This window comes from Girardinichthys multiradiatus, chromosome 6 (assembly GCF_021462225.1).
Source record: "Girardinichthys multiradiatus isolate DD_20200921_A chromosome 6, DD_fGirMul_XY1, whole genome shotgun sequence".
NCBI lineage: Eukaryota > Metazoa > Chordata > Actinopteri > Cyprinodontiformes > Goodeidae > Girardinichthys > Girardinichthys multiradiatus.
In genome coordinates this window covers 18,568,671-18,591,258 of record NC_061799.1, presented here as the reverse complement: position 1 = coordinate 18,591,258, position 22,588 = coordinate 18,568,671, and the positions used below count along the sequence as shown (strand labels likewise).

General features: G+C 40.9%; 1 protein-coding gene across 1 annotated transcript; it reads left to right on the top strand.

The window, feature by feature from the left end:
• The first annotated feature begins 356 nt into the window (after window positions 1-356).
• On the top strand, window positions 357-1,630 carry LOC124870495 (monocyte chemotactic protein 1B-like). The gene is made up of 3 exons (XM_047369218.1): window positions 357-823; window positions 929-1,037; window positions 1,189-1,630. Exons 1-3 carry the CDS (start codon window positions 760-762, stop codon window positions 1,316-1,318), a joined length of 303 nt encoding a protein of 100 aa, XP_047225174.1. The 5' UTR covers window positions 357-759; the 3' UTR covers window positions 1,319-1,630.
• The last annotated feature ends 20,958 nt before the right edge of the window (window positions 1,631-22,588 follow it).

Below are 22,588 nucleotides of genomic sequence, written 5' to 3'. Positions count from 1 at the left end.
ATCTGTCAGCATGCTGTGTGGTTGCAGAACTAAGTACAGCAGCAGCAGCAGCAGTAGCACACAGGAACAGTTACCTCAAAACCGAACAGGAAGCTTCCATGTTAGAAAGTGAAAAACTCAGTAGAGTACTGCTATGCCGTAGAAAGTCAATGAAACATTTTCATTTCCTTTGAGGCATTTACATTTGTTACTATTTTTAAGCTATGAGCTTTTCCAGACTAACTTTTAAGAAGATTTCCAGAGTGTTTTCTTTGAGATCGACTAAAATAACAACACCACAATGTGCTTTAGTAGGTTTGGAGGTTTTGTGAACAACTGATACGATACTAAAAGGAAACAAGCTGGTATTGTAAAATGCTACCTCACATGCTTGGTTAACCAGTTTTGGTAAATATTTGGTGAGTGCTGTAAGATTCAAGTATAAGATAATTTATATAAACCTCTGGTATATATATCTGTTGCAATTTCTATAAACTAACTTGAATTATAAATGAAAAGTAGTATAGGCAAAAATGTATGAAAGTGGAAAACGTCTCAACACCCCCAGACCACCAGTAAGGAGAGTGGAGGGGCACGGACCACGCCGGTGAGCTTTTGTGGGAGGAAGCATTACTTGTACTTTCCATCCGTGTGTGTATCTGTGGGTGCGGAAACCTTGCACTGCAAGTGATTTAAATGAATGCAAAATTAGTTGGTGGTCTTTAAAACGGCTCAAGGCACAGGCTTCACATCACATCAGCCTCTACTGCAGAGAACACCATGACGAGCATCCCCATCTTGCTTTTATTGGTAACCATGATGGTGCCGACAGCCTTGGCACAAGGTAAGTGAAATATATAGATTACAAGCAAGTTTCAACCAGTTTTTTTGTGTATTTTTAATGAGGTATGGCAATCGTAATTGACTCTTCCCTGTGTTTTATTTAAAGGTGGCATCTCAAATTGCTGCCTGAAAATCACAGGCACAAAAGTTCATCGAGACTCGCTGAAGAGCTACTATGTGGAGGATCCATCATCATGCACTCGAAATGCAGTGGTGTAAGTCACTATCTAGATAGATTGTTATTTTTCAGAGAGATTCATTAAAATTTATACAGCTACATAGATGATCTTTTCTTAAGAAAATCTGCAGCAACTAATCAACCATGTTATTTCTTATACGGTCTCTCTTTTTTATTTTCTTCAAAAGATTCACAACAATCATGGGGAGAAGAATCTGTGCCAGCCAGACCAATGTGTGGACAAAGACCAGCATGGCGTATCTGGATGGAAAGAACTGGCAGCGAAGACATACAACCTTAAAACAGCAGCGCCAATGACAGGAACACAGATAACATCGATCCCTCTATTGAAACACAAGGGATCCATCTATAATCTATCATCTTAAGTTGTTTGAGTTTAACTAAATTTAAACTTTAGAATGTACCTCAGCTTTGTAAAATTAAAAGAATGTATTGTATTTGACTTTTGTTTGAGATTATTTAATCTTTTTCTAACTAATGTAAATATGTAAATACATTTTATTGTGACTTCACACTCTAGCTTGTCATAGTATCAAGAATATAACTTCTTGATTTTAATATTCAAATCTGATTAAAACTGTTGCCTTCTCGTTCTTGGCACCCACTGTTCATCTTTTCTTGTCTTTATTGCTCAAGTCTTTTAGACCACAGGGAATGACACTGCTAAAAGATTAGATCAGTAGCAGTAGCTGAGATATTTGAATCAGAAAATATATTTTCTGATAACTAGTAGATCTCAGTGGTGATGGATGAATTGTTTTTACTAAAGTAAAAAGAGTAATGCTTGAAGCCAGAGCTGCAGAAAATATAGATTTAAATTGATAGAGATTCAAAAGTTAGCAATTCTGAAAAACAATAAGTGTTCATCATAACTACGAAGTTTGCTGCAAAAGTTTTACTTAAGTTGGAATTGTTGATTTCTTTAAGGTCATTAGTCCTATATAGGGAAGAGAACACTGTTCACTAGATACCAGTTAATTTAAGACTTTAAATCTATTTCACCAGTTTAAACTGTTCATAGGATAAAGTCTAACGTGTTGTCTATACATTTGGAAAGTTTATTTAGGTCAATCTCCATTGAATCAAACTAAATTAGCAGGGATGTCATAGTAACTAATCCGTTATGTTACTGAGACTGTCATCTATTTAGTGTAGAGGAAGTGAGGCTATTAGACATATTTCTCTTGAAATACATAAGATGGCAATAATTTGAACTAAAAATAAATCCCCAAAGACTCACAATTTGTGATTTTTTTTCTTTTTTTACATTTCAACAATTATCACTGGCAGGTGTAATATGACTCACCTTACAGGAAGACATGGGGATGGCAAAAGTAACTAAAGTACAAAAAGTTACCTGTATTGTGTCCAGTCTAGGCACTGCAAAAAAAAGCAATGTACTCTGAGCGGCCAGTGATGCCAAAGTTAGATTTTGAGTCACAGCTGGCTTTCAGCGGTTGATGTTACATACCCTTTGCTGGTCTGAAGCACAGAGTGCTGCAAGGTTCCTATATGGGGTAAGAACGCTGTCAAAAACGATGTGTATGTAAAGACGGAAATGTGTGCATATTAGTCAATAGTTGAGCATAAGTAAAATTCAAAAGAGGTATTGTATATTTTCTCTATAAGAATACAAAATAACATGTTACAGCTTCAAGAAATTACAAACACAAAGTTCAAGTTTACAGTTGTGGTTTATTCTTTATGAATACAATATGCTATAACAGTTTGTGAATACGATTTATTTTCTATGAGAATACGAATTTACATCATCGACTTGGTGTCACGTGATCTCAGGCTGGTTGGTGGAGCACAGAGTTAGTCGATTCGCGTTGAGCATGCGGTATCACACTGACGGAACAAGAGCATATATGAACAACATTAAGACATATATAAACTTTTTAACATTACCAGGCTTTGTATTGTAGTTTCTTGGTCCGCCATCTTGGCGCTAGTGCTGCTTCTTCTTCTTCTTCTTCTGCTGGTGGTACGCAACTACTACTGTACATCATTGTATAACTCCACCCACTATATTCTATGTTTTAGTTTTGTATTTCATAAAAATAAGAACAATCCTTTATTAAAAATAAGAACAATACCCCCTCCGTTTACTGGTGAGGAGTGTGACAGCGCATGCGCAACGCAAATCAACTAACTCTGTGCTCCACCAACCAGCCTGAGATCACATGACGCCACGCTGCTTATGTAAATTCGTATTCTCATAGAAAAGAAATCGTATTCACAAACTGTTATAGCATATTGTATTCATAAAGAATAAACCACAACTGTAAACTTGAACTTTGTGTTTGTAATTTCTTGAAGTTGTAACATTTTATTTTGTATTCTTATAGAGAAAATATACAATACCTCTTTTGGATTTTACTTATGCACAACTACTGACTAATATGCACACATTTCCGTCTTTACATACACATTGTTTTTGACAGCATTCTTACCCCATATTCCTACCCTTCTCACCATGAATCCACACACTCATACAGACAATGAAATGGCTGAAGGTTATGCAAATACAGGTTCTTATTTTAACTGAAATGACGCATCTGCTTTGATGGCAGATGCAGTATCGATTTCCTAAAGTAAATCACAAAAGGATACCACTTGAAGATATCCTTTTTGTGGACCAACACTACCCTGGTACATGCATGCAACAACCTTTTCCATACACCATCCTTGAAAGTTGGACAGGATGCATAAAAAAATAGGAATCCGATTCACAGCTTTCAATTGTGAGCTAAACTGAAGTTCTACTCTGGTGTTGTTAATTGAATTTAGATAGCAGTTGATCATCCTTATCTAAAATACAGTACTTGGACTGATCAACCTGAGATGGATTGTTCTACACTGCGCTGAAACTCTTCAAAACACAGTTTGCCAGTTTGGGTATGCGAGATCGGGGACTTGCCCAGGACGTCATTCAACCCAGAAATATTGATAAAAACAGAAAATTAGAATAGTTTATAGACTAATTCAAGATTGGAACAATAACACTTTTTTATTAAGATTGGAAAAGACTGCAAATACAGAATCCAAACAAGACATGAAAAGAAAGCATTGATATAAAAAACTGGACAAAGCAATGTGGGTATCATTAAACAAATTAAGTAAATGTGTTCATGTATTTTCTGTCTCAAGGCTACACCCACACATCTAACCACCTGACTGGCCTACTTACATATAGCTTGCTCATTTGACTCTTGACTCTGCCCTCCAGTTTCCTCATCCATTCTTTCTTACATCATTTGTATTCATCTTTTCTCCCCGCTCATCCTTCTTTTCCTCATTTCTCTTTATGATCTCTTTATATGATTCAGTATCCCCCTGGAGTACAATATTTACAATTAAAACCACCAATCTCATCATATTCGATTAGGATTTTATACAGTAAAACAACACTTGCATAATTGTGTAGTGGAAAGAAAATGAATAATCCTAAAATTCTGGCCTGTATTTCTACTCAATTATCCTAACTTAGTGCTTAGTTAATTTTGCTGGAATTAGAGTTGCAAGTCTTGGGGAGTTTGTCTCTACCAGCTTTGCACATCTAAAGACTGCATTGTCTGTCCATTCTTCTTTGTAAAATATGTGAATATCAATTTTCAAGTATTAAAACATTTTCAATTGGATTTAGGGCTAAACTTTGAAAATGCTTTGATATAAATAAATCCATTGTAGCTCTGGCTGTATGTTTTGAGTCATGGTCCTGTTGGAAGGCTAACCTCTGATCCCAGTCTCAATTCTTCTTCAGCCTCTAGCAAGTTTTCCTCCAGGGTTAAATTGTCAATGGACTGAAATTATATGGGGCTTTTCCCGTCATACCAACCATTAAAAATGCTTTAAATTAGAGCCACATTCACCCAATCTTACTCACAAACGGCCACACATACATAAACCAACACGGAAATCAGTAGGCATCTTGAGGTTAAGTGCAGATGCATCAGCATGCGTCAAGAGGAAGCTAGAATCAAACCCAAAACTTTCAGATTGCAAGACAACTACCCTGTCTGCTGAGTCAAAGTCGCTTTGTTGCACTGTATTTGGCGTCATCCATCTTCTCAGCAACTCTGACCAGCTCTCTGTACTTCACCCTCACAACATGATACCACCACCCTAATCTCCTCCCAGTGTGGAGATGGTGATGTGCAGTGTTCTTACACATGTTGCTGTGTTCCCTGCATGGTTTGTTGCAAACTGCGGATGGGACTTATTTTGGCTTTCTTCTTGCCACTGTTCCATAAAAGCCGGTGCACGGCTAATGGTCAGATTTGCCCAACTGAGAAGTGGACCTTTGTAGCTCCTTAAGAGTCACTTGGTATCAATGATCCTGTTTATTCAATAATGTTCTCTAACAAACCTCTGAGTCCTTCACAGAACAGACGGACTTATATTGAGATTATATTACAATCAAGGGGACTCTACTTACTAATTAGGTGACTTTTAAAGGCAATTGCTTACCCACACCAAACTTATCAGATTATTTTGATTCAAAATATTAGAAAATCATAAATCCTCCCACTACATCAGATACAATTCCATTAATAGACTGACGTCTGTGGTTGTCATGTGACAAAACTGCAGCTGTCCAGCCAATGATATTTTAAGATGTATCATTAAGCCCCATATTTGTTTTCCTGCCACCTTTGAGGTTATTTTCACTGACCTATTTTTTTCATCTATCTGTTTTTTATCATATGTTGCAGGCTATTTAAAGAAATATATAAATAGGGTCTTGCATCAGGTTTAAACAACTTTTTTAAGGAAACAAAGCTGTAAACACTTTGAACACTAAGAACAGTTCTGACACTTTTTCACTTACATAAATGTACACGACAACAAACCATGTGAAATTCAGAGGAACAGAACATTGTGTGGGTGTGTGTGTGTTTGTGTGTGTGTGTCTGTGTGTGTGTGTGTGTGTGTGTGTGTGCATTAACCTATCTGCTTGTGCATGTGACGTATATGTTTTATCTCTCTTTGTGCACTTCTGTTAATGTAAAAGGAAACAGAAGCATATGTTGCAACGCAAACATCTTAAAATCCAAAAGCTTCTCAGTTGAATTCAATTCAATACAATTCAAAAATACTTTATTAATCCCAAAGAGAAACTCAACTTTGTTTTTTTTTAATATTTATACAGTTTCATGTTCCAGATCTCTGCTGTGTGATCTTTTTGTAAAAAATGTGTTTTGCTCCTTGTTCTATCACTAACACCAACACAACATGGATGCAACAAGAAGTTGTTGATCGAGGACAAGATCAATGTTGAACTTTATTTGGAGGATCAAGGACTTTTGGTTATGGAAGAGGAGCTATGAGGAGGAACTGAAAGAAAAACTGTGGAGGAGTCAACCAACTGACTTGGAGAACATACACAACAACTAGTACGTTAGGAGATGCAGAGCAAGCGAGCTAATCGTCATGTTTGGTATAAACTGCTATGCTCAAAGCCTTAATATTATTGTTGCTTCTTTCTTTGTTATCGAATCATATAGGCAGAAATGTGGATAGATCATGAAGGCTGACATGGTGTATTGAATGAGTGAAGGATTTATGATTAACTTGAGGCATGGTTTTATTACCGACAGTGCAGCGTCTTACAAAAATATTCATAACCTTTGAATGTTTTCACATTTTGTCCACTTTTATAAGTGATTGGGGTTACCTGCAATAGATCACCACAAATATGAGCAAAATTACAAAGTGGAAGAAAAAGCATACAAATGTTTTACTAATAAAAAATCTAAAAATCTATAGACTGACATTTTTACCTATTCTTTTGTAAAATAAAATATCGAGGCACGTGACGTCGCCCGGTACGGTGGAGCCGGGGTCCCACCCTGGGGTCGGGACTCGTCGGAGAGCGCCTGGTGGCCGGGTTGCTCCTCGCGGGACCCGGCCGGGCCAAGCCCGAATGAGAGACGCGAGGCCATCCCCCTGTGGGCCCACAACCTGCAGGGGGAACCGTGAGGGACCGGTGCAAAGAGGATTGGGTGGCGGACGAAGGTGGAGACCTCAGCGGCCCGATCCCCGGATGCTTAGGCTGGCTCTAGGGACGTGGAATGTCACCTCGCTGGGGGGGAAGGAGCCTGAGCTTGTGCGGGAGGTCGAGAGATATCGACTAGAAATAGTCGGGCTTGCCTCCCTGCACAGCGTGGGCTCTGGAACCCATCTCCTTGAGAGGGGTTGGACTCTGTTCTACTCTGGAGTGGCCCACGGGGAGAGGCGGCGGGCTGGTGTGGGTTTGCTTGTTGCCCCCCAGCTCAGCCGTCTCGTGTTGGGGTTTACCCCAGTGGATGAGAGGGTCGTATCCCTGCGCCTTCGGGTTGGGGAGAGGTCTCTGACTATCATTTCAGCCTACGGGCCGGGTGGCAGTGCGGAGTACCCGGCCTTCTTGGCGTCTCTGTCGGGGGTGCTGGATAGTGCCCCTCCCGGGGACTCCATTATTCTGCTGGGGGACTTCCAACGCCCACGTGGGGAACGACAGTGACACCTGGAGAGGCGTGATCGGGAGGAATGGCCTCCCCGATCTGAATCCGAGTGGTGTTTAGTTATTGGACTTCTGTGCTCGTCACGGTTTGTCCATAACGAACAACATGTTCAAACATAAGGGTGTCCATCAGTGGACTTGGCACCAGGACACCCTAGGCAGGAGGTCGATGATCGACTTTGTTGTCGTATCATCAGATCTTCGGCCGCATGTTTTGGACACTCGGGTGAAGAGAGGGGCTGAGCTGTCCACTGATCATCACCTGGTGGTGAGTTGGGTCCGCTGGAGGAGGAGAAAGCCAGTCAGACTTGAAAGGCCCAAGCGCATAGTGAGGGTCTGCTGGGAACGTCTGGCGGAGCCCTCGGTCAGGGATGTATTCAACTCCCACCTCCGGGAGAGCTTCGACCAGATCCCGGGGGATGTTGGAGACATAGAGTCCGAGTGGACCATATTCTCCGCATCTATTGTCGATGCTGCTGCCCGTAGCTGTGGCCGTAAGGTCTGCGGTGCCTGTCGCGGCAGCAATCCCAGAACCCGGTGGTGGACACCGGCAGTAAGGGATGCTGTTAAGCTGAAGAAGGAGTCCTATTGGCTGCGGTTGGCTTGTGGGACTCCTGAGGCGTCTGACGGGTACCGTGAGGCCAAGCGTGCTGCGGCCCGGGCTGTGGCAGAGGCAAAAACATGGGCCTGGGAGGAGTTCGGTGAGGCCATGGAGAAGGACTACCGGTTGGCCTCGAAGCGATTCTGGCAAACCGTCCGTCGCCTCAGGAGGGGAAAGCAGTGCTTCGCCAACACTGTTTATAGTGGGGGCGGGAGACTGCTGACCTCGACTGAGGACATTATCGGGCGGTGGAAGGAGTACTTCGAGGATCTCCTCAATCCTGCCATCACGCATTCCGTGGTGGAAACAGAGGCTGGGGACTCGGGGTCGGACTCTTTCATCACCCAGGCTGAAGTCACCGAGGTGGTTAAAAAGCTCCGCGGTGGCAAGGCTTCGGGGGTGGATGAGATGCGCCCTGAGTACCTCAAGTCTCTGGATGTTGTAGGGCTGTCATGGTTGACACGTCTCTTCAACATTGCGTGGCGGTCGGGACAGTGCCTCTGGACTGGCAGACTGGGGTGGTGGTCCCCCATCATAAGAAGGGGGACCGGAGGGTGTGTTCCAACTACAGGGGGATCACACTTCTCAGCCTCCCTGGTAAGGCCTACGCCAGGGTATTGGAGAGGAGAGTCCGACCGATAGTCGAACCTCGGCTTCAGGAGGAGCAGTGTGGTTTTCGTCCCGGCGGTGGAACACTGGACCAGCTCTATACCCTCTACAGGGTGCTCGAGGGTTCATGGGAGTTTGCCCAACCGGTTCACATGTGTTTTGTGGACCTGGAGAAGGCATTCGACTGTGTCCCTCGTGATGCCCTGTGGGGGGTGCTCCAGGAGTATGGAATTGAGGGCCCTTTACTAGGGGCCATCCGGTCCCTGTACGAGCGGAGCAGGAGTTTGGTCCGCATTGCCGGCACTAAGTCGGACCTGTTCCCGGTGCATGTTGGACTCCGGCAGGGCTGCCCTTTGTCACCGGTCCTGTTCATAACTTTTATGGACAGGATTTCTAGATGCAGCCAAGGGCCGGAGGGGGTTGGGTTTGGGGACCAGTGGATTTCGTCTCTTCTTTTTGCAGATGACGTGGTCCTGCTGGCCCCCTCTAGCCAAGACCTACAGCATGTGCTGTGGTGATTCGCAGCCGAGTGTGAAGCGGCTGGGATGAGGATCAGCTCCTCCAAGTCCGAGGCCATGGTACTCGACCGGAAAAGGGTGGCTTGTCCTCTTCAGGTTGGAGGGGAGTTCCTGCCTCAAGTGGAGGAGTTTAAGTATCTCGGGGTCTTGTTCACGAGTGAGGGAAGAATGGAGCGGGAGATTGACAGACGGATCGGTGCAGCTGCCACAGTAATGGGGGCGCTGTGCCGGTCCGTTGTGGTGAAGAGAGAGCTGAGCCGAAAAGCAAAGCTCTCAATTTACTGGTCGGTGTACGTTCCTACCCTCACTTATGGCCATGAACTTTGGGTCATGACCGAAAGAACGAGATCCCGGATACAAGCGGCTGAAATGAGCTTCTTCCGTAGGGTGGCCGGGCACTCCCTTAGAGATAGGGTGAGGAGCTCGGCCATCCGGGAGGGGCTCGGAGTAGAGCCGCTGCTCCTCCACATCGAGAGGAGCCAGTTGAGGTGGCTCGGGAATCTATACCGGATGCCACCTGGACGCCTTCCTTGGGAGCTGTTCCAGGCACGTCCCACCGGGAGGAGGCCCAGGGGACGGCCCAGGACATGCTGGAGGGACTATCTCTCTCGGCTGGCCTGGGAACGCCTTGGGCTCCCCCTGGAGGAACTGGAGGAGGTGTCTGGAGAGAGGGACGTCTGGGCGTCTCTGTTGAGTCTGCTGCCCCCGCGACCCGGTCCCGGATAAAGCGGAAGACGACGAGTACGAGTACGAGTACTTTTGTAAAATAGGTCAGTCTCAGATTTGATAGTGTGTATAACCACAGATTCCTTATTGGATTTTGTTCTAGACTTTGACTGTGCAATTCTGTGCAACACATAATTTTGCTTTTATTTAAATAAATCTATTCTATCTCTGGCTTTATTTTTAGGATGGCTGTCTTTGGCAGCTTATATCAGGATTTCTTCCAATACTCTGTATTTACCTCCTTCAGTCTTCCTATTCACTGTAACCATACACCCCCCCAAAAGAAAAGCATCACCATGGCATGATGCTACCACCACCATGTTTCACTGTGAAGATGGTGTTTTAGGGATGATGGGCAGTGTTGGTTTTCTGTCACACATAGATATACTATAGTTTCATCTGAACACATGATCATCACCCACATGTTTTCTGTGAACCCTTCAATGATAGATATGTTGTTATTGCTCTTCTATAAAGGCCACGTTCATGGAGTGTAGAGCTATGGTTGTCCTGTCAACATGTATTATTCCCTAACAAACCTCTGAGGCCTTCATCTCAGAGGTTTGAACATCCGGTATCTACACTGAGATGAAATCACATACATGAGGACTGTTAGATGATCAATGAACATTGATGCATTAGATTTTGTTATGGGTTATCAGAGGGGGCTGAATATGAATACTACCATGTATCTTTTCCTTTCCACTTCCCAATTATTTGCTACCTTCTGTTGGTCTAGCAAAAAAAAACTAAACAAAATACTTTAAAGTCATTGGTTAAAACATAACAAAAATAGGTAGATAGACAAAAATGTAATGAACACTTTTGAGACGTACTGTATACAGTACTTTAAACATCTCTTTCTTTTGTGTTTTTGGGAAATGAAAAGTGGTGGGAGGCTGTAAAGTTTTAGTGGGAGGTGGCATTACACTTCTTCTTTCTAACTGTATATTTGTGGTGCCGAAAAGTTAAATTACATACCTTATTAATGCGTTTAAACTGATTTGGTAACCTTAAACAGGCCTCAAGGAAAAGACTGTGCATGTACATCTTTACTTCAATGATGAGTTTCATCCTGTTTTTACTAGTAACCATAGTGCTACCCACCTTTTCAGCTCAAGGTAAGATGAACATTTGCTTTTTAAATAAAATAACTTAGCATGTTATTTTCTTTCCATGGTTAGAAATATAAAATTAATGCATTTCTATTTAAAGGTATCTCAAAATGCTGTCTGAAGTACCCCAGCACTAAGGTTCATCGATCTTTGCTGAAGAGTTACTACTTGCAAGATTCATCACTATGTGATGTACCTGCAGTGGTGTAAGTTAGAAAAAAGACTTAGGCTAATGACCATAGTCTGTCGGTATTGTTTATTTTAACATAATTTCTAAAGAAATGCTACAAAAATATTTAAAATATGTGTTTTTCTTTCACTTTTACAAGATTTACCACACTCAGAGGCAAAAGAATCTGTGCTGACCCCAGCAAAGTGAGTACAAAGACCGGCATGGCCTATCTGGATGGAAAGAACTGGAAGCGAAGCCAAACTACTTCAAAGCAGCAGCAGGAAGATTGGTCAAAATGATCCCAGTGTTGAAACAAAAATGTTGCCCCATTTTCTGCTCTGCTGTTTCAGTTTCACTAACTTTTAGCTTTGCTCTGTAGCTAATTTTGCTCATCTGTTGCATTTGACTTTCATTAATTTTTTATGATAAATAAAAAATTTTAAAATACTCTTTCTTTCATTGTGAAATGATCATGGATTCAACCAGAAAAAAAAAGATTGTAAAAATGTCACTGCTTCAATTCAGTAACCATGTGTTTTAAATGAGGTGGATTTATAGATGCACCGTCGCTCATGTGCTCATGTGCTCATGTGTTTCATCTCTGAAATACCACAAACTTTCACACCGATGAGAGATAAGAGCAGCAATGATTGAGATTTCTGTGTAGAAGACAAGATTTATGCCTGATAAGACAAAGAGCTCAGCGTGGTGCATGAAATAGTATTAGTGCAGTATGTCTAGTATTGCAGAGGTAGAACTGAAAGAAAAAACTATTATTAGAGTAAAGGCAAAAGGTAATAAACAGAATAAATCTACACAAATTATTCTTTATTACCCAAAACCTGAACACAAGGTGTTATTAGACCCGAAGGTTTCTGGCACAACCTTACCCACTTCCATGATGCAGGGACATGCATGAAGATCTGGTGAGGTGAAGGGTCCTGCACAATGTTTTTTTTTTTTTTGTTTAACAAAAATTAAAATCTGACTCATTAGTGGCCCGGTAATTCAAATTATTTTTTGCCCACAGAAATGACCATCACTTTCCACTCACAGGATGATTTGTCACTTTGCACAACATGCTAACCAGTTGAAGACTTGTATTCAGTGCATTTCCATTAGTGGGTGCTCTAACACTATGTGTGAAGTTCCAAAAAAACCGTGAAAAATGTTTGCTCTCTGTGGGCTGAGAGAGAAAGTACCACTGTGTGTCAGTGTGTGCAACAGCTGGGGGATGTTTGAGGGGCTGAGAATGGAGAGCATTTGAGGTTGCTGCAACGTTTGCTAAAACCAAAGTGTAATGGGTTTTTCCCACCCTCGTATAAATTATTGGCCCACCTCTATTAGTATGTGTATGATGGAGCATCTGAATACAAAAGGTGAATTACATCATGAGCAATAAAAAAATATTTTAATTGTGTAGTGACTGTTGTGTAGAGCCTTTGCAGTACTCTACAAAACGTGGTGCGTACAGAAAGGGTCTGTGTTCTTAACATAGATGATTAGTCAACTGAAACAGTTTACTAGGTTATTACAGTACAGAAACATGACTAGAGTCAAAGGAAACTCTTTGACTCTAGTCATGTTTCTGTACTGTAGGTCTTGATTATGGTGGAAATATTATGACAAATAACGTAAGATACAAATGACATTCACTTAAGTCATTTTAATGTTTAGTAGCACTCCTTATTCATTCATAAAACCTCCCTATCAGAGCAGTCTTCCCACCCCTACCTCAGAAGGACACTTGTGGGAAAATGAGCTAAGAAAATGGTTCAAGGAACCACAACAATTCTGACCATCAGCTGGTTTCAAACTCACCAAAACAATTGACTGGTGGTTGAAACAAGGGCCTGCTTAATATTAAGTGGGCAATCATGACACAACAAATGAGAATAGGTTTTTCACTGTTAGGAATAACCTTTATTAATATGCTCATAGCTGTTTTTCCCTTTTATACTATAGTCAAATAAATATACGTTCTAATGTTTCCCTTTTGTTACAATAGGATAAGAATGCTCATAGACATACAGTACAAGGATAAATGGCCCAAGGATTGTCATAAATGACCTGAGGCTGGAGCAATGGGTTTGATAGTGGAGCAGCTGGTATAACTGGGTTGATTAGAAAACTACAGCACACTTAGATTAAGTATGGACACCCGCTACACAATCTAACAGATAGACAGTACAATGGTGACACATAGTCTACTGATAATCACTGAGGGAGGGCACATCCATTGCATTGGAGTGCCAGATATAAAAACTGTATGCAACCTTCTATCAAGGCTCTTCGTCATGCTCTAACAGACTTAGACGGTCCGAGACGGGAGCCTCGGCGCTGATCTCTGTAATCATTCCTCTGCCTTAATTTAGATTAAAGGAGCTAAAAGTTAGAAACTGTTTGAGAATCGTTCCTTTAAGAGTCTTTAGATAGAGTGAGTGACTGTTTCCGGGGTCCAAGTACCGGAGGGGCTCCGAGGCGTCTGACCGCCAACAGGGTGCAGTAGCTTGGACATCACTTAGGAGACACGGATACCTTATCTGTCTAAGAAACAGTTTTACCTTCTGCTTATTTACTTTAAAGTGATTTTCCATGGTTGTTTGCAATAGTATGTCAGCTAATTTTCTGTCTGCTACTGTGGAAGATTACCAGTCATTGTGGCTGGAGCAACACCAAGATTTTTTTTTCTGTGATGCAAAATAAAGTTCCTTAGATGTTGCTATCTGTGGCAACCAGAGACAAAGAGATGAGATGAAGGATTTGAGCATCACAAATTTGGATGAGTCAACAAAGGAATCATTAAGATTAAACCAATTTGGTTAGTTTTTGTTACTGTTGCTGTTATGTTATCTGAAAGAATGGAGTTGCATTGCTTGTTTGGACACCACCAGACCAGTGCTTGGACTAGAACTAGGTCTAAGCTTACCAATTATACATTATACACATATGAGCTGGACTCCTATTTTTAAAACACAAACTGCTTGGAAATAATATCTTAGCTTATCTGCATAAATTTGCAAATGAAAACCTACACAACAGAAAACTGTCAATTTCATAATTTTATCTTGCCTGGGTATATGTTGAATTCAGGCTTTCTACAGTGTAGCTTACAAATAAATTGTAGGTGTTCCAGTTAAAAGCTTGTGGCTGATAGCACTGGTCAATAGTTAAATTGAAACAGGAAAATCCTTATCTTGATGGTTAATAACGGCTATGTTTTCCTTTGCGTAGGCAACTGATTAATTTATCAGCACGCTAGATGTAAACCAGTTAAGTGCTTCACTAACAAGACCAAGCAGTTTCAGTTTTCCTTATCGATTTATAAAGCTTTTTGGCACGCATATTTCAGATGTCTGGTATGTAAAGTCTGTTGATTAAATAACAATTTATGCTTTCTTTGCATGTATCACAATGATAATGCTTATTGTTTGTCTTCCAAGATGGCTCTTGAGTACTTTTTGTGACACTATTGCAAATACCCAATAATGATCTAAAGTCAAAAGTACATTATTGTATGTGTAATTTTTTTGTAAACACGTTTGATTTCAAATTCAGAAGGGATTCTTGTTCATCAGATATTTTGTAGAGAACAATTTGAATCTTTCACAAACCACAAAGCTTTTCTTGCTTGGCAGTAACATGATTGGGTACATAAACAATATTCAGACAGACCTAATTTGAAAACAAATAATGCGAAAGAGTTGCCCTGCTATGGACCCTCATTTTTCATACATATGCATACACAGGCCCATACAAATGCACACCTTTCACTCTGAACACACTGGACCACTGTTACACAGATCTTAAGATGCATATAGTGCATATAGTCCTGCTTTAAACGCTTCACCATCATCTCCAAGAAATGCACCATCACAGAATTAAATGTCTGTTGTTCTGATGTCTGTGGTCATGAAATCCTTTGAACAACTGGTGTTGAAGCACCTGAAGGACACAGGTCTCCTGCTGTACCCCCTGCAGTTTGCTTGCTGGGCAAACAGGTCGCCAGACGATGCAGTCAATCTGAGTGTACACATCATACTGCACCACCTCGAACACCTAGAGATCCTGTTTGTAAATTTCAGCTTGGCCTTCAACACCATTAACCAGACATCCTCCACCAGAAGCTCACCCAACTCACAGTGACAGCCTCTACTTGTGGATGGATCACCAGCTTCCTTACTAACTGACAGCAGCTAGTGAGGCTGGGAAGCATATTCTCCCACTCAAGAACCATCAGTGCCCCCCAGGGGTGTATTCTCTCCCCACTATTCTACTCGTTATAAACAAATGACTGCACCTCAGCGAACCTCTATGTGAAACTCCTAACGATGGAGATGACGCTGTAGTTACTGATGCAGGAAGTATGCTTGACAGGCCATCACTGTGTTTGATGTGTGTATATATATATATCTATATATATATCTATATATATATAGATATCTATATCTATCTATATATATCTATCTATCTATATCTATATCTATCTATCTATATATATATATATATATATATATATATATATAGATAGATATATATATATCTATATATATATGTATATATATATATATATATATATATATATATATATATATATATATATATATATGTCTATATATATATATATATATATATATATATATATATATATATATATATATATATATATATATATATATATATATATACAGGTCCTTCTCAAAAAATTAGCATATTGTGATAAGGTTCATTATTTTCCATAATGTCATGATGAAAATTTAACATTCATATATTTTAGATTCATTGCACACGAACTGAAATATTTCAGGTCTTTTATTGTCTTAATACGGATGATTTTGGCATACAGCTCATGAAAACCCAAAATTCCTATCTCACAAAATTAGCATATTTCATCCAACCAATAAAAGAAAAGTGTTTTTAATACAAAAAACGTCAACCTTCAAATAATCATGTACAGTTATGCACTCAATACTTGGTCGGGAATCCTTTTGCAGAAATGACTGCTTCAATGCGGCGTGGCATGGAGGCAATCAGCCTGTGGCACTGCTGAGGTCTTATGGAGGCCCAGGATGCTTCGATAGCGGCCTTTAGCTCATCCAGAGTGTTGGGTCTTGAGTCTCTCAACGTTCTCTTCACAATATCCCACAGATTCTCTATGGGGTTCAGGTCAGGAGAGTTGGCAGGCCGATTGAGCACAGTGATACCATGGTCAGTAAACCATTTACCAGTGGTTTTGGCACTGTGGGCAGGTGCCAGGTCGTGCTGAAAAATGAAATCTTCATCTCCATAAAGCTTTTCAGAAGATGGAAGCATGAAGTGCTCCAAAATCTCCTGATAGCTAGCTGCATTGACCCTGCCCTTGATAAAACACAGTGGACCAACACCAGCAGCTGACACGGCACCCCAGACCATCACTGACTGTGGGTACTTGACACTGGACTTCTGGCATTTTGGCATTTCCTTCTCCCCAGTTTTCCTCCAGACTCTGGCACCTTGATTTCCGAATGACATGCAGAATTTGCTTTCATCCGAAAAAAGTACCTTGGACGACTGAGCAACAGTCCAGTGCTGCTTCTCTGTAGCCCAGGTCAGGCGCTTCTGCCGCTGTTTCTGGTTCAAAAGTGGCTTGACCTGGGGAATGCGGCACCTGTAGCCCATTTCCTGCACACGCCTGTGCACGGTGGCTCTGGATGTTTCTACTCCAGACTCAGTTCACTGCTTCCGCAGGTCCCCCAAGGTCTGGAATCGGCCCTTCTCCACAATCTTCCTCAGGGTCCGGTCACCTCTTCTCGTTGTGCAGCGTTTTCAGCCACACTTTTTCCTTCCCACAGACTTCCCACTGAGGTGCCTTGATACAGCACTCTGGGAACAGCCTATTCGTTCAGAAATTTCTTTCTGTGTCTTACCCTCTTGCTTGAAGGTGTCAATAGTGGCCTTCTGGACAGCAGTCAGGTCGGCAGTCTTACCCATGATTGGGGTTTTGAGTGATGAACCAGGCTGGGAGTTTTAAAGGCCTCAGGAATCTTTTGCAGGTGTTTAGAGTTAACTCGTTGATTCAGATGATTAGGTTCATAGCTCGTTTAGAGACCCTTTTAATGATATGCTAATTTTGTGAGATAGGAATTTTGGGTTTTCATGAGCTGTATGCCAAAATCATCCGTATTAAGACAATAAAAGACCTGAAATATTTCAGTTAGTGTGCAATGAATCTAAAATATATGAATGTTAAATTTTCATCATGACATTATGGAAAATAATGAACTTTATCACAATATGCTAAAATTTTGAGAAGGACCTGTATTTATTATTCAATCCAAAATCCCGCGCAAGGGAAAAAAGCAGAGACATGCTCATCACCAGAAACATAGATTGAGAATCACCCAACAACCACAATTTTCAATAGTCCACAGCAAAAAACAACATAACTCTGTTATTGTGAAGAGTTAATAAGAATTAACTCTTCATTTAAGAAGGACATGGCTCGGGATTTCCTCAATTCAGTCAATTTCAGTTCAAACAAAAATAAGCCAGTCCAGGCTTTTTCTCTCGCCAGTCCAATCCATCCAAAAAACTAATAGAAGAAAACAAATCCATTTCGTGTTTTTTATACACGCACAAGGAAGCAAAACAAACACTGTGCACGGTGGCACATAAAGTTAGGCAACTTGTATCAGCATCTTTAAGCTGACAGGTTGTTTTGTCACTCATGGTACCAGCGTTTTGAAACACTCGATTCAAATGGTGAGCTTCCGTTGCGAGCCAGACGAACTCTCAGGTAATCCAAGATCTGCTTCTGTTGTCTCACGAACTGTCAATGCCACACACCCCACTGCCACGGATCAGTTCTCCCAGCGGCGTTCCAACTGGAAAACACCGCTTTTTGCGCCGGAGGACGCACGTCATAAAAAAAAGAAATGGGCGTGGAGGTGAACAAAATGCGTGTCCAATCAGGCCGCCACAGTACCCCTAAAAATAATGTGACCAAAGGGACATATTAAATCAAGGTGCATTAATTAGCATCACTGACGTGGTGTTTATCACACTCAACATGGACCAGAGGAAGCGAAGGAAAGAGTTGTCTCAGGAAATTAGAAAGAAAATTATAGACAAGTATGTTAAAGGAAAAGGTTATAAGACCATCTCAAGCAGCTTCATGTTCCTGTGACTACAGTTGCACAAATTATTCAGAAGGGATTGCCTCAAAAGGCTGTGCAACAAAATATTAGGTTAAGGGTACCATCATTTTTGTCCAGGCCTGTTTCAAGAGTTTATTTTTTAAAATAATTATGTTGAAGCATGTTTGAAAAGCAATGTTTGACTTTCATTTGTTCATTTTCATAGAATTTTTATTCATTATTACCTTTGTCAGATTCAAGTTATTTCTGTGACCATTGTGGGTTTTTCTTTTATTAACCGAGGGGTACCAACAATTTTGTCCACATGTGTACAGGTCAATGCCACAGAGTTCTAGCAGCAGACACATCTCTAGAACAACTGTTAAGAGGAGACTGTGTGAATCAGGCCTTCATGGTAAAATAGCTGCTAGGAAACCACTGCTGAGGACAGGCAACAAGCAGAAGAGACTTGTTTGGGCTAAAGAACACAAGGAATGGACATTAGACCAGTGGAAATCTGTGCTTTGGTCTGATGAGTCCAAGTTTGAGATCTTTGGTTCCAACCACCGTGTCTTTGTGCAGCGCAGAAGAGGTGAACGGATGGACTCTACATGCCTGGTTCCCACCGTGAAGCATGGAGGAGGAGGTGTGATGGTGTGGGGGTGCTTTGCTGGTGACACTATTGGGGATTTATTCAAAATTGAAGGCATACTGAACCAGCATGGCTACCACAGCATCTTGCAGCGGCATGCTATTCCATCCGGTTTGCGTTTAGTTGGACCATCATTTATTTTTCAACAGGACAATGACCCCAAACACACCTCCAGGCTGTGTAAGGGCTATTTGACCACGAAGGAGAGTGATGGGGTGCTGCGCCAGATGACCTGGCCTCCACAGTCACCGGACCTGAACCCAATCGAGATGGTTTGGGGTGAGCTGGACCACAGAGTGAAGGCAAAAGGGCCAACAAGTGCTAAGTATCTCTGGGAACTCCTTCAAGACTGTTGGAAAATCATCACCTCTTGAAGCTCATCAACAGAATGCCAAGAGTGTGCGGAGCAGTAATCAAAGAAAAAGGTGGCTACTTTGAAGAACCTAGAATATAAGACATATTTTCAGTTGTTTCACACTTTTTTGTTCAGTATATAATTCCACATGTGTTAATTCATAGTTTTGATGCCTTCAGTGTAAAGCTACAATATTCGTAGTCATGAAAATAACGAAAACTCTTTGAATGAGAAGGTGTGTCTAAACATTTGGTCTGTACTGTGTCTATATACAGGTCCTTCTCAAACAATTAGCATATTGTGATAAAGTTCATTATTTTCCATAATGTCATGATGAAAATTTAACATTCATATATTTTAGATTCATTGCACACTAACTGAAATATTTCAGGTCTTTTATTGTCTTAATACGGATAATTTTGGCAAACAGCTCATGAAAACCCAAAATTCCTATCTCACAAAATTAGCATATTATTAAAAGGGTCTCTAAACGAGCTATGAACCTAATCATCTGAATCAACGAGTTAACTCTAAACACCTGCAAAAGATTCCTGAGGCCTTTAAAACTCCCAGCCTGGTTCATCACTCAAAACCCCAATCATGGGTAAGACTGCCGACCTGACTGCTGTCCAGAAGGCCACTATTGACACCCTCAAGCAAGAGGGTAAGACACAGAAAGAAATTTCTGAACAAATAGGCTGTTCCCAGAGTGCTGTATCAGGGCACCTCAGTGGGAAGTCTGTGGGAAGGAAAAAGTGTGGCAGAAAACGCTGCACAACGAGAAGAGGTGACCGAACCCTGAGGAAGATTGTGGAGAAGGGCCAATTCCAGACCTTGGGGGACCTGCGGAAGCAGTGGACTGAGTCTGGAGTAGAAACATCCAGAGCCACCATGCACAGGCGTGTGCAGGAAATGGGCTACAGGTGCCGCATTCCCCAGACCTGGGCTACAGAGAAGCAGCACTGGACTGTTGCTCAGTGGTCCAAAGTACTTTTTTGGATGAAAGCAAATTCTGCATGTCATTCGGAAATCAAGGTGCCAGAGTCTGGAGGAAGACTGGGGAGAAGGAAATGCCAAAATGCCAGAAGTCCATTGTCAAGTACCCACAGTCAGTGATGCCACAGGCTGATTGCCTCCATGCCACGCCGCATTGAAGCAGTAATTTCTGCCAAAGGATTCCCGACCAAGTATTGAGTACATAACTATACATGATTATTTGAAGGTTGACGTTTTTTGTATTAAAAACACTTATTTTATTGGTCGGATGAAATATGCTAATTTTGTGAGATAGGAATTTTGGGTTTTCATGAGCTGTATGCCACAATCATCCGTATTAAGACAATAAAAGACCTGAAATATTTCAGTTAGTGTGCAATGAATCTAAAATATATGAATGTTAAATTTTCATCATTACATTATAGAAAATAATGAACTTTATCACAATATGCTAATTCTTTGAGAAGGACCTGTACATATATTGGCATTTAGAGCTTTTTACATTTGTATAGGAAAGTAAAATACTTTCTGAGTCTTTACATTTAGTTTGTTGCACCTTGTTCATCCTGCAGAGGGGGTCCATCAAAGAGAATTTTAGGGACAGCCTGCGTAGTTGTAGATGGTGCTTTACATATTCATGATGTTGTCATTTCTCTTATTCCCTCAACAATGGCAGCCATTATTGTTTGGTTAAAATGCTTGAGCAAAGGCAAAAGACAAAAGCATTACAATAGTTTAAATAGCACAGTTTTTATTATTCCACTTCTATAGTCTATATATTACAATAATTCTTCTTTCATAAAATATATGCAGGCCTTGCAGAGCATTTGTTGCGTTAATCAAGAAAATTATGCAAAGGATGTGGTGTGCATTTCTTTGCAAGACCAGGGCAGCTTAGATTAAGTGACAGCTTGATCAGATACAAGTTTCGTAACACAGGCTGGCTCGGATAACACCTTGGTACACCTAGCTGTGTAGGTTAATCTAGATTTACACACAGTGTTTTGAACTTGAATTAGTAAACTGTGGCTTGGTGCTTCTGAGAAAGCAGAAGTAAAAATTATGTCTAAGCAAGAGTGTTATCAGCGGTAATCAGAGTGCCCAGTAGACTTACAATCATAACGCTGTGTTTTAATAAAAAGACCTGATGGAAAAACATTATAACATGAAATCGTCCATTATGGTTTACATTAAGTTGTTCCCTAGTTGTACTGAACCTGTATTTACATGACACTGACCTACTAATTATACATACAAGTACATACTACATTGTTTCTTGCCTGTTCTTAATTTAACACTCGTATATGATGTGTTACTATTTGAGATCTTTTAGCCTACTTCATGTTGTTAGACAGGTTATAACTAATGATTTCTTGAATCTACAGGTCCAGTAGTAATCAGATCTGGGTGTCGCTGGTGAAATTGTAGTTAGTCTTTCAAAAACATCTGACTATTCAAAGTTAATTTAAATTTTAAAATGGGGGGAAATTATGTTTTCACATAGGGCCAGGTGGGTTTGGATACCTTTTTGAATGACATGTTTGCGCAGCGGTTGTATGAGTCAGAGATATTTCTTTCCATGCACTATTTGGAACCTGCAGTTGAATGTGCGCCAGTAATGACCTTTTAATGCAGTTGGGACACTGCTCCGTACTGCAATGGACAGTTAGGGAAAATTATATTTAAACAATGAAACCGTCTAGCTCACAGTTATTAATTTTCCTTTATGTAGATATCATCTCAAAAGTTATTACTGTCACTTTTACCAGCAGTTTGTCTAAGCTGGTTTCCTTCCTGCGCATGCAACACACTGAGACACAATCAAAGGCACAGAAAGCACCGATTACATTGACAGTAAAAACACAATATTTACTTAAAAGTGATTTTATTGTAAGTTAGTTTCTAAGAATAGATTACACAGTTTGTGTTGGACACAGTCATGTTTGAAAATAAAGAGTTCTTAATTCTTGAATGAATATATTGCAGAAATACAGTATTTATTTTTACTTCACATCAAAGCAACCAGCTAAACAGCACAAAGTTTAGCCTATTCCAATTGGTGTAGATTCTCTCGGCGTTGCCCCTTGTCATGATCCTATTTGTGGTGTTCATGGACAAGATCTCAAGGCGCAAGGGAGGAGGGTGTCTGGTTTGGGAAACTCAGAATATATGTGTATATATACATATATATGTCACATTGTGG